At 36.3% G+C, this 14,241-nt stretch overlaps 2 protein-coding genes across 11 annotated transcripts; one reads left to right on the top strand and one right to left on the bottom strand.

Annotated features, from left to right (window-relative positions):
- Positions 1 to 678: 678 nt before the first annotated feature.
- Positions 679 to 3,628, bottom strand: LOC137720956 (transmembrane ascorbate ferrireductase 1). Its single transcript, XM_068460082.2, has 4 exons — positions 3,322 to 3,628; positions 1,854 to 1,902; positions 1,521 to 1,720; positions 679 to 1,292 (listed from the first exon to the last, which is right to left on the bottom strand). Exons 1-4 carry the CDS (start codon positions 3,463 to 3,465, stop codon positions 978 to 980), a joined length of 708 nt encoding a protein of 235 aa, XP_068316183.2. The 5' UTR covers positions 3,466 to 3,628; the 3' UTR covers positions 679 to 977.
- A 2,465-nt stretch (positions 3,629 to 6,093) lies between these two features.
- On the top strand, positions 6,094 to 14,238 carry LOC137720751 (uncharacterized). Of its 10 annotated transcripts, none has more exons than XM_088692004.1 (13): positions 7,174 to 7,321; positions 7,461 to 7,604; positions 7,690 to 7,735; positions 7,928 to 8,681; positions 8,788 to 8,833; positions 9,347 to 9,394; positions 9,572 to 9,617; positions 10,365 to 10,441; positions 10,741 to 10,941; positions 11,018 to 11,178; positions 11,299 to 11,404; positions 11,511 to 13,456; positions 13,658 to 14,238. In XM_088692004.1, exons 9-13 carry the CDS (start codon positions 10,768 to 10,770, stop codon positions 13,887 to 13,889), a joined length of 2,619 nt encoding a protein of 872 aa, XP_088548130.1. In that variant the 5' UTR covers positions 7,174 to 7,321; positions 7,461 to 7,604; positions 7,690 to 7,735; positions 7,928 to 8,681; positions 8,788 to 8,833; positions 9,347 to 9,394; positions 9,572 to 9,617; positions 10,365 to 10,441; positions 10,741 to 10,767; the 3' UTR covers positions 13,890 to 14,238. The 10 variants fall into 10 exon arrangements, with proteins under 10 accessions (XP_068315968.2, XP_088548112.1, XP_088548130.1 ...); XM_088692010.1 differs by having other exon boundaries at positions 7,680 to 7,735; XM_088692011.1 differs by having other exon boundaries at positions 7,461 to 8,011; positions 8,358 to 8,403; positions 8,582 to 8,681.
- Positions 14,239 to 14,241: the final 3 nt, after the last annotated feature.

Here is a 14,241-nt window from a genome sequence, read left to right as displayed (position 1 = left end):
ACTCTAGAGAGATAGGCTTAATAGAGCACTTGCGCAGGTGGTCTTGATAGAGCACCTTAGTCTTGTGATCTCGGTACAGCACCATGCATGCCTAGCACTGCATACCTAGCACTCGACCTAGTGTTGCATGCCTAGCACTCTGCCTAACACTGATGCTAGGACTATATGCCTAGCACCCTACATTCCTTGCATTCTGAAGGAGTGGTCTATCACGTGCCAAAGGATTTCCTTCATCCAATGGTGATCTAGTCCTCAGTCAAAGAGTCTTCACTCACAAAGATAGGACAAGAGTGGGATCAGGTCATTACGTAGATCCGCGTTAACAGCACGCAACTTGAAAACTATGTATAAGACGTTTACGAAAGCAAAATAATATTATTAAAAGGATCTTTGAAGTGTATAAATATATACCTTGAGCCATTCGGATTCCCTTGATGAATCACTCTTACCAAAACACTAGATCCATATAAGGATTCCCTTGATGATCACTCGTACCTAAACACACTAGATCGATATAAGTAGCCTTCTTGTTGCTTGATTGAGAAAATGGTCAACAATCTTGGGACCAAATATATATAATTGCTGGTCTTCCATAATCCGGCCAACAAATTAAAACTAATTATTGGTTTCATTTACATCACAACATAATGGTACTGTATTATGCTCATGATCGAGAAATAAAATACAACATGCGTTTTAAGATTGCTCGAAATCTTACATAATGGTGCTGTATTACCTCACAACATGCGTTTTACATAATGGTGCTGTATTATGCTCATAATCCGGCCAACAAATTAAAACTAATTATTGGTTTCATTTATCTCTACATAAATTACACCCTCGCCCAATTAAATAAGAAAAAAATAAATTGAGGGGCATGCCAATAATTATGGATAAAAAAGTGGTCACATTTCTTATTATGTATGCATAAATAGCTACACATAAAATTATAGAAACCCCATGCTGCCATGAATGCTTCAGTCCTTATATATAGAAGAAAAGCTGTTGTCATCTTCAACGGGAGCTGGAGCTTCAGAAATTACCGAGAGTATAACGAAGACTCCGAACAGTACTGTGATGATTGCAGTGAAGTTGACAAGAAAGGCCTCGGTCCCAAACTTATCGAGTCCCGAGTTCTCGAGGAATGTGAGCTTCTCTAAGAACCCTAATGAAGAATTGCCAACAGCCAGTAAGTACACAATGATTCCAAATACCACATGCCATGGAATAGACTCACTCCTCAGTGTCGGACTTCCTCCGGGGTAGAAGAAGGTCAGGAACCCATATATCCACTGCATTCATATCAATATGTTCTAACGTAGATAAATAAAAGCCCTAAATAACCAGTTTCACGAGAAATATTAACCACAAGTGTCTGTGCATGCATGTGAGTGACTGTCAGTTGTTGATGCATGTATATGGTTCAATAAAATTGACATGTGTACATTAACGACTAAAGCCACTCACACGAGCATGGACAATTGTCGAAAACAATCCTCGTAGTTGGGATTAGGGAATACCTGAATTCCACAGAGAACAATCACCCCAATTCCAATCCAGGAGTGCAAACTGTACAGATTGGGAATTCCACTTTCATTGTGGTTCTTGAACACAAGATAAATACCAATGATCCCAAGAGCCAATGCGAGGGCATGAAGAACCAAGTGTACCACTTTCTTCGTCTCTTTATTGAAAGGCAGTGATTTGTGACTAACAATGGCTGCAATTTTGGTTTTACGAATCAAGGTTCGACAGTTAGACCAAATGAAAAACTCAGCACGTAAAATTGACCACAAGATCAACCATCATGCTGCGAAAATATTTTGCAAAAATCACAAGCTAGTTTTAATTACCTTCACCTCCCAAGATAATTAAGCCAAGTAACATGAGAACAGGATGAAGCTGTACCAGAATAAAAAAAAATAAAAATAAAAAAAAAAATAAAAAAAACAACAACAAGGAAATTAATATTAAGAATTTAGAATGACTACATAAAAGAGCAGTGAGGATGGTAAATATGTTAGTTTTTTTCTCTGTTGTACAAAAAAATAGGATAATTCTCTCTTTACTACTCTCAAGTTTCATTAAAATCGCACTTTACTACATTTATTTTTTTCGTCTCACTATTATACCTAAGGTTTGATTTATTACCACTTTGTACTTCCGTTAGGTTAGCCATTAACTTTATGTTAACCAATGACATAACAAGATCTTAGCCCGCTAATTCTCAATTTATTACTCACAAGTATTGTGAACTTCACATTTTGTTGCTCATAAAATTTTTCGTCTCATTTTTGTACCTGAACTTACGTTTTGCTTTTAAATTCATAATTGTATTAGCCTGGACGCCAAGAACTTCGTTAATGTGTGATGACACTTAACTGTACGATTCACGTGCAAAAATGGCATTATCGAAGTTGGGCTCTTATACCTCTCGGTGTAAAACATTGTATATAATTCTAAATTATTCTCTTTCATCGTAAGATTGAAATCGAAAAGGACACGAGTGTTGTGGAAAGCTGTGAAGAAATCCAACATTAAGGGAAAGAAGGTGTTACATGTAATCAATGATAATCCTCTGAATATATTTCCAGAAGCAGATAAATACGTGAGTTGTTTGAGCTCTGTGTCACAACAAACTTGTACAGGCATGTCAACGTCCAAACTCGTACAGTCACATTTATTAATTTCCATCCCATTAATTCCAAGTACCAACCATTTTTATGGAAGCCAGATGCCATACGTGTTCCCATGATCTGATTTACCCTAATAACCCATAGTAAAATAGTTTTTCTTATGAAATTTAAAAAATAATCAATTATCGTGGTCCATAAAATATATTATTAGAAAACTATTATTAACACTTCGAAAAAACGGTCATATTGGAATAATCGCATTATGTCGAGCGTAGACGTATTTTTGTTAAGAATGGTGGGTGAACTTTTGAAAGGTACTTAACCGTTTCTAAAAATAATCAGAAAATTAGAAGGGGTTCAAGGGGTCCATGCATCATTAGTTTCACCTACAATTAAGCAAAAGGCAACCCTAACTTACTATTGTTAACAAAAGAGCCAGCCTGCGTTAAGACCGGCATGTTAGAACGAGTTGCACTTTAATCGTGTCCTACAATACCACTAAACTCAATTAGTATATGATTAAATTGTTATTGGTGCTACAAAAACGAGTATATCAATCGAGAAGAAGCATAACTTTAGCATCAAATTAAGGCACATATATAGAAAATCAATACAAAATAAGAAGTTATTTCTACACCTAAGAAAACCCAGAAATGGAGAGAGAGAGAGAGAGAGAGAGACGTACGTTGAAGATGAGGTTCTTGTTGGTAGCTTCCCATGCGAAACCTCCTCTGAAATGAATGGTCCAAACCAACATCAAAGCCAAAGCCGCAACCCCGAGCGTGTGTACCACAAACGTGAACGCAACCGCCGGTACCTTTAACGCCATCTCTTTCTCTCTCTCCTCCTCCTCCGCCCTCCTCTTCTTAATTCTCTCTCTCTTTACGAATTCAGTAAATATATATTTTCCACGGGAGGATTTTATCTTGTTTCTTGCTCTCTGTTTCTTCAAACATTTCCACCAGATTATGGCAACCCAATTGCACCGATTGGGATCACAAACGTCATAAGATAGATGCCACGTGGACCTCATACTTTGATTAAAAGGGGACCCATTCAATGAAAATCCTCTGATTCCGTCCAGCTTCATACAGGGACAATTATAACATGGGTCTCGCTCTTTCAGGCTCACAGCCCTGACATTCAGCCCAACGGTTAATTGAGGCCTGAATGTGATTGCAGTTGAGCGCTAAGAAAAGTTGAAAATTCTAGGCCCAACTTGACACACGAAAAGAAGCGCAAACAAGTTCAACCAAGACCCTCCTCAAATTGAAAGAGAATACCTTACTTAACACGTGTATTTTCCAATCCAACGAGAATCAGCTCGCTAATTTGGTTGTTGACACAAACTAAGGGGCCACCTGTATTGAAATCTCACACAATTTGTGTGGGATCCAAGTACTAGGAATCCTTTAATTTGTGTCTGCAGACGATCGGGTGTGTTGGTGCACCCGATCGAGCATAATTGATTAAGAATAGGAAGGATCATACGTGAATCTCAATGATTTAGTTTAATAATAGGATTAGTTTAGAATAGTTAATCAAGAGACAGGTAGAGGCAACAACGCCTTCCATCTTTAATGATTTTCAACTTTATCAAGCATTCAATAATAGTTGGACTTAAATACAACCCACCCACCCACTATTCCTAGTAAATAGTTTTCTATTTAAACATAAATAAACAAAGAAATAATATGTAAATGTTAATTAAAGATTATATGGCGTACCAATGGGCTATCCTATCTATACTAAGGGGTAAGAGAAAATGATGTGCTTAGTCTCATAATAGGTTAGCAATAATGTAGTTCAAATTTACCTTCGGCGAGAATCGAATTAAGAGCTCACACTTACAAGTGAAAATAAATATCACTAGACCGTAGTACTAAGTGACCACTACATGTTATTGTATAAGTGGGGAAAATTTTTATTTTGTAAGCGTCCCTCCACTATATAATAACATGTGGTGTATCATCCCCTATTCTAGGCACACTGAAAATTCTATCTAATAAAAAAACATTTTTTTAACAAACAATATTATATACACTAAGAGGAAGATTGTGGGTTTAGCCTTACAATGAACTAACAATAATATTAATCAAATTCGTCTTTGACGACAATCGAATGAGATGCCTGGTGATGGTGAACCACATATAATTTTTGAATAAACTGGATAACCACTAGAAAAAAGTTCTCCTAGAATGGGCACTTGTATTGGACATGCTACGTGGTTTTTCATTTCAAATCCTAAGCAATAAATTGCTGAATTAGTTGGTGGCTGAACGTGGTTCACAACATAGAAATCAGCTTCCAGGAAGGGAACAGAGACATTTGATGGACATATTGGACCAGTTGTAGTAGGACATATGAAAGAGGATACTAACCTAATAACACGACATTAACTTAGAAACTTAGAATAAGAGACGTCAAATGAGAACTTTAGAATAAGTAATGCCGAGTTATTAGTCTGATGCCACCGTTGCATCGGAAGCCAGCGGTCCATTACTTCAACTTTCTCAAACATTAGTACGTTATTGATTTAGAATACTCAACTATAACATTTTGGGTTTTGGGTGAAGGTAGGTCTCTAGTCATCTAAGCATTTAGAAGCATGGTACCCAAATAACATTCATTATTGATCCATGTATGGTACCAATTGGATTTGGAAAATCAGCCTGCGAACTTCGAAGTCTGTTACGTAATTATCTTGTAATTAAGGTGCGAAGAAAGTCAAATGAAAATGTCTGGTCCAGTCTATACCAGATGAATAAAAAATACAAATTAAGAAGCTGTTATGTTTTACGAAAATAAGAAATCATGTTAAACAATTTCCATTTTCCAAATTTATAAGGAAGATATTTCACCAGGAAAAAAAAAAAAAAGTATAAATATAAATATCATTAGACTATAGTACTAAGCGGTAAAAAAAAAAAGTTAGGGACCAAATTTTTAAACATCTTTTGTAGATCAACATGACATCAGTTGATGGTTAAACTCATTTTTAATGTTTATAGAGAATTTAACCATTAACCATCACGTTATATTGCTTAAAATTCAAGAAATGCTCAAGAGATCTTTCAAAGTTTTAAAGTGGGACTTTTCATGTACTACCAAACTTTTAGTATTGACACGAGAATTAACGTTAAAATATGAAATAAAATGTACAAAAATACAAGCACAAAGTATGAGGCACGTGTTGACATCCAAGTCCTCGCCATGTGCATCCTCAATTATGATAAGAATTATAAATTTATTAATAGCAGAGATTTTTCAGTGTAATCAGTACACGGAATAGTACATCATGTGTCACTATACAAATTATGAGATATGTGTACTAAAAATTTGATAACTTAAAAAGTAAAATTTCCACTTCTGTTAAAACACGTGGTGTACCACTTGTGTTCCCGTCATAACTAAAAATTTCTCCAATTTAGCTACTGTTTTAGATTAGACAACCGACAAGGCACTTACGTAAAAGTAGCAACTTTTATTCATCTTTCAGACTTTTGGGCTGCTGAATGGGCCATCCAAGGCCATGGATGGGAGAAATTACATGTGTCGACAACTGAATTTGGTACATTATGTGTGTCCATATAAATGTTTAATTTTTTATAAAATGATTAATCACTTATGTGATGACAGTTGACGTATCAAATTGTGTTTTGGTGGTTCTGAAGAATTTTGAAATTCAGATATCAAACACATGATTGCATTAAAATCCTATACAGCTAATTATTTTGTTTCTCTAATCACATTTTTATTTATTGAATTCGTTTCTGAGTCGTCTTCAAAAATGGTTCCGTGGAGCATCTAGTCTTACAGCTAGAGATTAGATTTTCACAGCCACACAGCCTTCTAGTCGTTTTCAGAATATTCATCTGTTTTCAAAAACAGTGGACTGAAAAATACCTTGCTTGTTCCTAACTTCTGCTCTAACCTCAAAGAAAACAGCATCGTACGCTCAAAATCTCAGAAAAAAAAACTTCTGAGATCTGAAAACTCAGGACTCAGAAAGCAGAAAACATGTTCAAGTCATGGAGCAAGAAGAAGAAGATAAGAGCTGTATTCCAATTGCAGTTTCAGGCAACTCAGGTATCGTTTTCAAACTCAGAAACTAAACCCATCTTCTTTCCAGTCACTTATTTCGAAATTGGTTTGTCCTAGATGGATTTATATCGAAATTTTCGAGTTTTCGAAACGAGTTCAACTGAAATGTGATCTAGTTTTTCATACATATACATACATATATATATATATATATATCTATATATACTAAAACCCAATCAGGGTGCTACTGTGGATGACCAGTGTAATGGCTTAAATGCCCCTTGGTGTGTACTTTGTTTCCCGTGGTCTTACCTGCTTGGTACAGTTAAATGGCAAACTTGCCCCAGAGATCCACGCGTCAGTCCGCTTCAATACAATGGAAAAGTCAGGTACTGCGTTTGGTTCCAGACTCCTCCCATACACGTGTTGCTCATCGGGAAGGAAAAACGGATGGAAAAGCCGAGCTCTCTCTCAAGCATGTAAGAAGGTCCGTCTCTCTCTCTCTCTCACACCCTTCTCTCGCTCTCAAACCTCAACTTCTCTCTTTCACTTTCTCCGTTTTGCTGAAAAACCACCCAACCAATAAACGCTTCCGGTTTGATTCGAAGAAAAATTTTACCCATAAAGGATAGCATTTCTTGGTGAGTTCTTCGGATCTTACATCTGGGGTTTTCTTTTGTTCAAATATGGGGTTTTGTGATCGTGGTTTTCCTTTTCTTTTTTCTTTTTAAAATTTTTTATTTTTTTATTTGAGATTCTGTTTGGGTTCTTTTTTTTCAGATGAGTTTTGCATCCCTGTAAACCTAGATTTGTCGGCGCTATGTGGAAGGTCATAAAATTGGTTTCCAAGGTTTTTTTTTCTTCCTGATCTTGCGATTGCTGATGCAAGGGTTTCAGAGTATTTCCCAATCTCTCCTTACATAGGTAACTAAATCTCACTTCTTCTCAAGTACCCAGAAGTCAAATATTTAATTTTTCACTGTACTTAATCTCTTTTAGCAACCTCCAGTTGTCCTCTGCTTTTCTCACTCTCCAGTGTTCATCAACACCATCAGGTCTCTCTCTACCTCTACCTCTCTCTTTCTCTCTCTATATCTCTGATATGTTTATACATGTCGTTGTGTATCTATATATCAGGTTGAAAAAATTGTTAATATGATTAATTTTGTTAGGGAAATTATTTGTTTTGGTGATGGATTTGTGGGTTTTAATCGTGTTTTGGATATACTAACAATTTTGTTTTGCAGTAAATTGCAATGGGTTGTCCACGGTTTGCCTGGTAAAACCAGATTTTGTGAGTCTATGATTTTTCAGGAGTTGCAGCGTTGTTGGTAAGGTTTGAGCATTTTCATCACATTAGCTATTCCGTTCATCAGTCCAATATGTTCTTATCCCTTGCACTGCGTTGTTTATGTTTGGAATTTGTGATTAGAAATTGGAGAATTAACTTCTTGATAATTGCATGTGTTTATGCCCCCTCATGATATCATGAGATCTAATGAGATTGTTTGCGATCTGGTTAAATACATAGTAATAAGGACAATAGTTCATATTTTTAAGGAAGGTTAATGGTTCTGGGTTTTTACATTTATTGTTAACTATAATTGTTATGGTTGATTATCGTTCTTTTAGTCTCACTGGGTTTCTTTGTTCAATGGTTTGGTCCATCTTATTAAGTTTCTCACCAGAGATCTCTTCTAGCACTGCTCTTCTCTTGGACCAGGTACAACTTCTTTGACTTTCTGTTTGTTTCCAAGAAAATTTAGAGCTCGAAAGTGTGTAGAACTGTAGAAGTAAAAAAAGTCTCAATCTTTCTATTGTCCTGTACAAAAAGAAATTGAATTTTGAATTTGTGTTTTTGGCATACCCTTTACTAGAATTTTGTGATTTGGGAATTGTAGAAGTTGGTGGTGATTCAAAACCCATTAACTTGGATGAGAATTAAGAGTAATTTGAAACCAGACAGCAAGGAATTGCAAGTGGGTAATGATAATGATAATGGTGAGGATAATGATGATGACACAAATCTGCTATTTTGCATATGGTTTTGAAGATTGATTTTTTTTTTTTTTTCATTTTGATTTTTCTTTTTTGTATTTTTTAGCAGATGTTGTTTTGGTTTTTAATTCCTTATCATCGCTACTACAAAAAAGGTTAGTTTTGTTTTCTACATTTAAAGAGTGTTTAAAGAAAAGTTGCATGTAATTGATTTTCTGCTATAATGTTTTGAAATTCCTTATTTATATTGTTCTAGATATTCTTGGTTTGCATTTATTTTACGTGATGGTATTAGAAAAAAATAAAGCCGCAATGATGAAAAAATTTGTCTAAGTCAAAACAAGCGATAAAGAATCCTTACACCATTGAGCCATTACTGAAATAAATTTGATACTAATTTTATGTGTGCACAGTTGAATGTGAAACAGTGTAATTAAATGTGAAACAGTATGTTTTCAGTACCTTGGTATATGGTACAAGATTGGGGGTAATGACACCAATAAAAACTGGGGTTGTAATAAGTAACTTTTTCTCCGTTCTTTATTGTAGTACTATAGATTGAAATTTGTCATTGTGCATTTTTTATTTTTCTGCACAGTTGGATGATTAGGTTTTGTGCAAAGTGAATCATTCGAATGCTCAGAATGTATTATATTTGTAAATTCCAGCTAATGCTGCTCTAACATGATACAAGAGACCAACACTTTCATCCATATGTAAGTTCCTCTAATAAGTGCTTTGCACAAATGCTTTACAAATTTCAGCTTTTATCTTCTGATTATTTTATGCAGGGGTTTTTATTACTTTTTCTTTGATTGGAAATTTGGTGGTTTCTTAAGATACAATGATATCAAATTAGATTTTTCTAATTTTCTGATTTTGGTGTTTTGCAGGGAGTGCTGATATACTGATATCTGGGACTTTTTATCTTTGAAATAGGTAAATGCTATTTTTAATGTTTCAGTTCTGGCATGTTTGGTTCTTTGAATTCTGTAGTTTGCTTGCTTCTTCGTTGCTTCGTGATTTTCATTTTTCAATGTAATTAAATTCTTGAATTTTTCATATTGAACTAATGAAGTTCATTCTGAATTTCCAATTCAACATTATAACATTATAAAATTGTTTTGCAAAGAAATTGTGTGTTCTTCATGTGCATTCTTCATTGTTTGTACATTGAATTCAAGATAATGCAGTATATTTTCAACAGTAACCAATGATATATTCTCAGATAATCGTGGCAGGATGCCCATGATGTGTTATTTAGGGGACTTTGAGTGGAATAATTTTGTGATGGTTATTATTTGAAACATTGATGTTTTTCAGTTATTTGACTACCTTTACATCTCTTTCATTTAAATACTTGATTGGGAGCTTAATCTTTCTTTTGGTATTTGTTATGTTTTCTTTTGTTGGCTGTATTTTGTATCTCATTAACAACAGTAAGCAAGTGAAAGCTATAAGTTATCTATTACCGGTATCCATTTTAAAAAATCATGTGGTAGATGTTATTATTTGAGATTTCTTATTATTGTAGTGGTGTTGTGTTAACATTTCTTTTGCAATTTGATACTTTTCTATTTACACATTTCTTTACATGCAATTTAATCTGCATATTTGTGATTTCGTAAATTGATAAAATTGATATTTTGATTCTACAACTTTGTGATTGAATGAAAATGGTTTCAGCTCTGCGATTTGCCAGCTTTTAATCCAACAAGAAAGATGAAGGTTCGTGCCTATTGAGTGTGGAGGAGTTAAAGTAGGTGAGTTCGAAAAATGTAAGAATGCAGGAATGTAAGTAAAGATTAATCTTTTTCACATGCACATCATCTTTTGTATATAGATTGTATCAATCAAATCTTTCGTATATAAAGATTTATTCAGCATTTTCTGTCATACAATCTTTTTATATCTTTGAAACAAATTTTTCACACAATTTGTGATCCCGCAGCAACGCGCGGGCAAAACTATCTAGTAATATCTATGTATATATAGACGCTATACAGAGATATGATATCACATTCGTACCTGGATTTTCTTTCCTGACCTTTTTTAATTTCAGGTGCCGAAACTGAAGAAGGCTGCTTTGATGCTGTCGCTGGTGCCGGACGACGTCGGAAAGCCGACGGTGAAGCTGGGGAAAGCGGCGGTTCAGGACGGCAGCTGCATTTGGGAGAATCCAGTTTTTGAGTCAATGAAGCTCATTGAGGAAGCAAAAACAGGAAAACTGAAAGAGAAGATTTATCACTTCATTGTTTCTAATGTAAGGAAGCGTCTAGTTTTCAGAGTTCTTAAGGGATTCGTTCGGTAACGTTCTAATACTAAGGGGATTGTTGAAGGGATCTTCGAAATCGGGTTATCTCGGAGAAGCTTCAATCGATTTTGCAGACATTGTGGCGGAAACTGAACCGTTAACCGTCACTCTGCCCCTTAAGTTTGCAAATTCCGGTGTAGTTTTACATGTGACAATTCACAGGATTCAGGAAGATGGTGATCAAAGGTGAGAAATGAGAGTCCACACTGTCACTCTATTGCTTCTCTAGTTTTGATTTGTTTCGGTTTTTCTTCGCTGTCTCCTTCGCTTGCGCGAGTTAGACATAAGATTTAATCTGATGTTCAGGGAAATCGAAGAAAGTGACGATCCAAGTCTGTCACGCCATAGCAGCGTGGGGAACCAAAACGGCAGTTGGGATGCAGATGGAAGCAACCACCTACGTTCCAATGAAGTACGGTATTCCATAGCATTTTCTTTTCGATGAAGTTAACTCAGATGACCTAAATTTATGAATCCGAGTATGGGAACCTGACTAGGTGTAGTTTATGTTGCTGCAGAATGGAGGATATGTCCAACGGGACGCCACTAGTTCCCTGTCACCCCCTGAAGTACAAAATTCCATGCCTCACAATGGACAGGCGGATGCCAACGTAAGGAAAACCCATACGCATCAAAAATCAAGCTTGGATTGGTCTTCAGATGGAAGCTTATTTGACTCACTAGACATTGTTGAAGACAAGCTTCCGGCAGAAAGAGTGCAAGCGGTTTCAGATGTTGATAAACTCAGAAATGAAATTACTGTTCTGAAGAGGCAGGCAAACCTATCGGAACTGGAATTGCAGTCTCTTCGGAAACAGATGGCCAAAGAGAGCAATCAAGGGCAGAATCTGTCTAAACAAATTGTTAGCCTTAGAGAGGAGAGAGATGCACTCAAAATGGAATGCGAACAACTTAAGTCCTCGCAGGGACGTAGTAATGGGAAACAGACTTTCAAAAAGTTGCAGCCCGAGACTGAGGATACAAGAGCACAGTTAGAAGCAATGAAGCAAGAGCTTAGTTCTGAGAAGAAAGCAAGAACCAATCTTCGCTCACAACTCGCGCAGACACAAGACTCAAATTCTGAGTTAGTCCTTGTCGTGAAGGATCTGAAAGATGAATTGCGAAAGAAAAATAGAGAAATATCTGATCTTTCAAGCCAGTTAGAAGCTGAAAAAAATTCCAAAATGATGGAAACATATTCCGCAGGAAGAATAAACGAAGATGATCAGGAAGTAGAATCGTTGAAGCTTGACATCAGAGAACTTCTCAGTGAAATAGACACACACCAGAAAAAGAGGGGAGAGCAGGATATGCGTATAAAACAGCTCACCTTGGACTGTGACCTTTTAAAGCAGGAAAAATATGACATCTCTAAGAAGTTGGATCGAAACCAAGAAAGAATACGAACAGAGATGGAAAATGAGCGAGCGGGTTATGTGGCTACTATAAAAGAGCTTGAATCTCAGTTAGAGAGATCAGAAGAAACAATTGAGAAGCAAGCACATGAATTCTCAGAATGTTTGATGTCCATTCAGGAACTTGAGAGTGAACTTAAGTCTTTGGAGAAGGAACGGGAGATGCAGGCCAAGGGATTTGAAGAAAAACTTGAGGAAGTGATGAATGCCAAAGTTGAGCAGGAATACAGGGCCATCCAAGCCGAGGAAGAATTGAAGAAGACACAGTCGAATAATTCTGATACAGCTGAGCGTCTTCAAGAGGAATTCAGAAGGCTTTCTGTTGAAATGACGTCTAAGGTTGATGAAAATGAGAAGCAGGCCACAAAAGCAATGGCAGAGGCTAATGAACTGCGCCGGCAGAACAGAGTTTTGGAAGAGATGCTCCAGAAAGCCAACGAAGAGTTAGAGCTGATTAAGGGCGAGACTGAAGTAAAATTGCAAGATCTTGACAACCAGAATGAAGTGAAAGCAAAGCGTATAGAGCAGATGTCATTGGAACTAGACAATACATCAAAGCACCTTGAAAAAGTAAAGAAGCATGAGGAGGAAGAGCACGAAGCTCTCTCAATGAAAATCGAAATGCTCGAAACTGAGATAGAAAGGCTCACAGATGAGAATTCTAACTCCAGACAGGAGAAAGAGAAATTGAGAGGAAATTTGGAACAAACGAAGAAATTAATTGCAGAAAATGAGATGCTGATCCAGTGTCTGAGTGTTGAAAAGGACAATTTGGAGAAAAGATTTGCTTCAGCAAAGTGGGAAACAGAGAAAACGCATGAAGAACTTACTAACATTAGATCTTTGAAAGACGAGAAGGAAACTGCAATCACTTCTCTGAACTCCGAAGTGGAAAACCTGAAGACCCAGCACACCAAGTTGAAGGATACGTTGAAAAAGGAAGCCTTGGCAAAAGAAAGCTTGACGAAACAAATATCTCAATTACAGGCTGAGGTACAAAAGAAAGTCAGCAATTCAAAGAGAACGGTTAAGAATACCAATGGACAAAGGTACACTCATTTTATCAAGCAAAATTTGACATCTCTGCTTATCTCTACTAAATATATCATTTTATCTGCGTACCACTTTTTTTTTTTGTTTTTTCTGTGCTGACAATATGCATGTACATGTGAGCACAAACACAAACAGTCACCAGTAAAAGTAGATTGCAACTTTTCGGAACAGTTATTTAACTTCATTTCACTTCACAGGAAAGTAGAAGATTGCTCGGAGAAAGAGTTGAAAGCCACCAGTGATGAGAATAAGTATACAGATTTGATGACTGAATTGACATTACTGAAAGAAAGAAACAAATCTATGGAAAACGAACTGAAGGAAATGGAAGAAAGATATTCGGAGATAAGTCTTAGATTCGCAGAGGTTGAAGGTGAAAGGCAACAACTGGTAATGACTGTGCGTTACCTCAGAAACAGTAAGAACTAGCTTCCTCTGAGGTTTTGAACCTTGGACAGCTGGATATGCTGAGCACTAGAGCAAATATCCAGGTGGGACTATTCGACTGCAGAATGTCCAAAGGTTAATAAGTAGGCTGTGAAGCAATAGACATTATTTTTTCTTTGTTCATCATTTTCCAATTCGAATCTCGACAGAATCACCGAAGTCTGGAACCCCCAAAAGATAAAGATCCGGGATTCATAATTGAGTGGAGATTTCATGAATATTGTACCATTTTCATTATATTAACACAGTTTTTGTATCACACAGGCATTACTTATTCATTTGTGCTATTTGTCTAAAGGATTTAATAGAAATCTTTATTGATTTTCTGAAACTG

This window comes from Pyrus communis, chromosome 1, assembly GCF_041283825.1.
Source record: "Pyrus communis isolate YQ-2024b chromosome 1, ASM4128382v1, whole genome shotgun sequence".
In the NCBI taxonomy this organism is placed as follows: domain Eukaryota; kingdom Viridiplantae; phylum Streptophyta; class Magnoliopsida; order Rosales; family Rosaceae; genus Pyrus; species Pyrus communis.
Note: the sequence above shows the minus strand (reverse complement) of the source record. Positions and strands in the feature narration are given on the sequence as shown.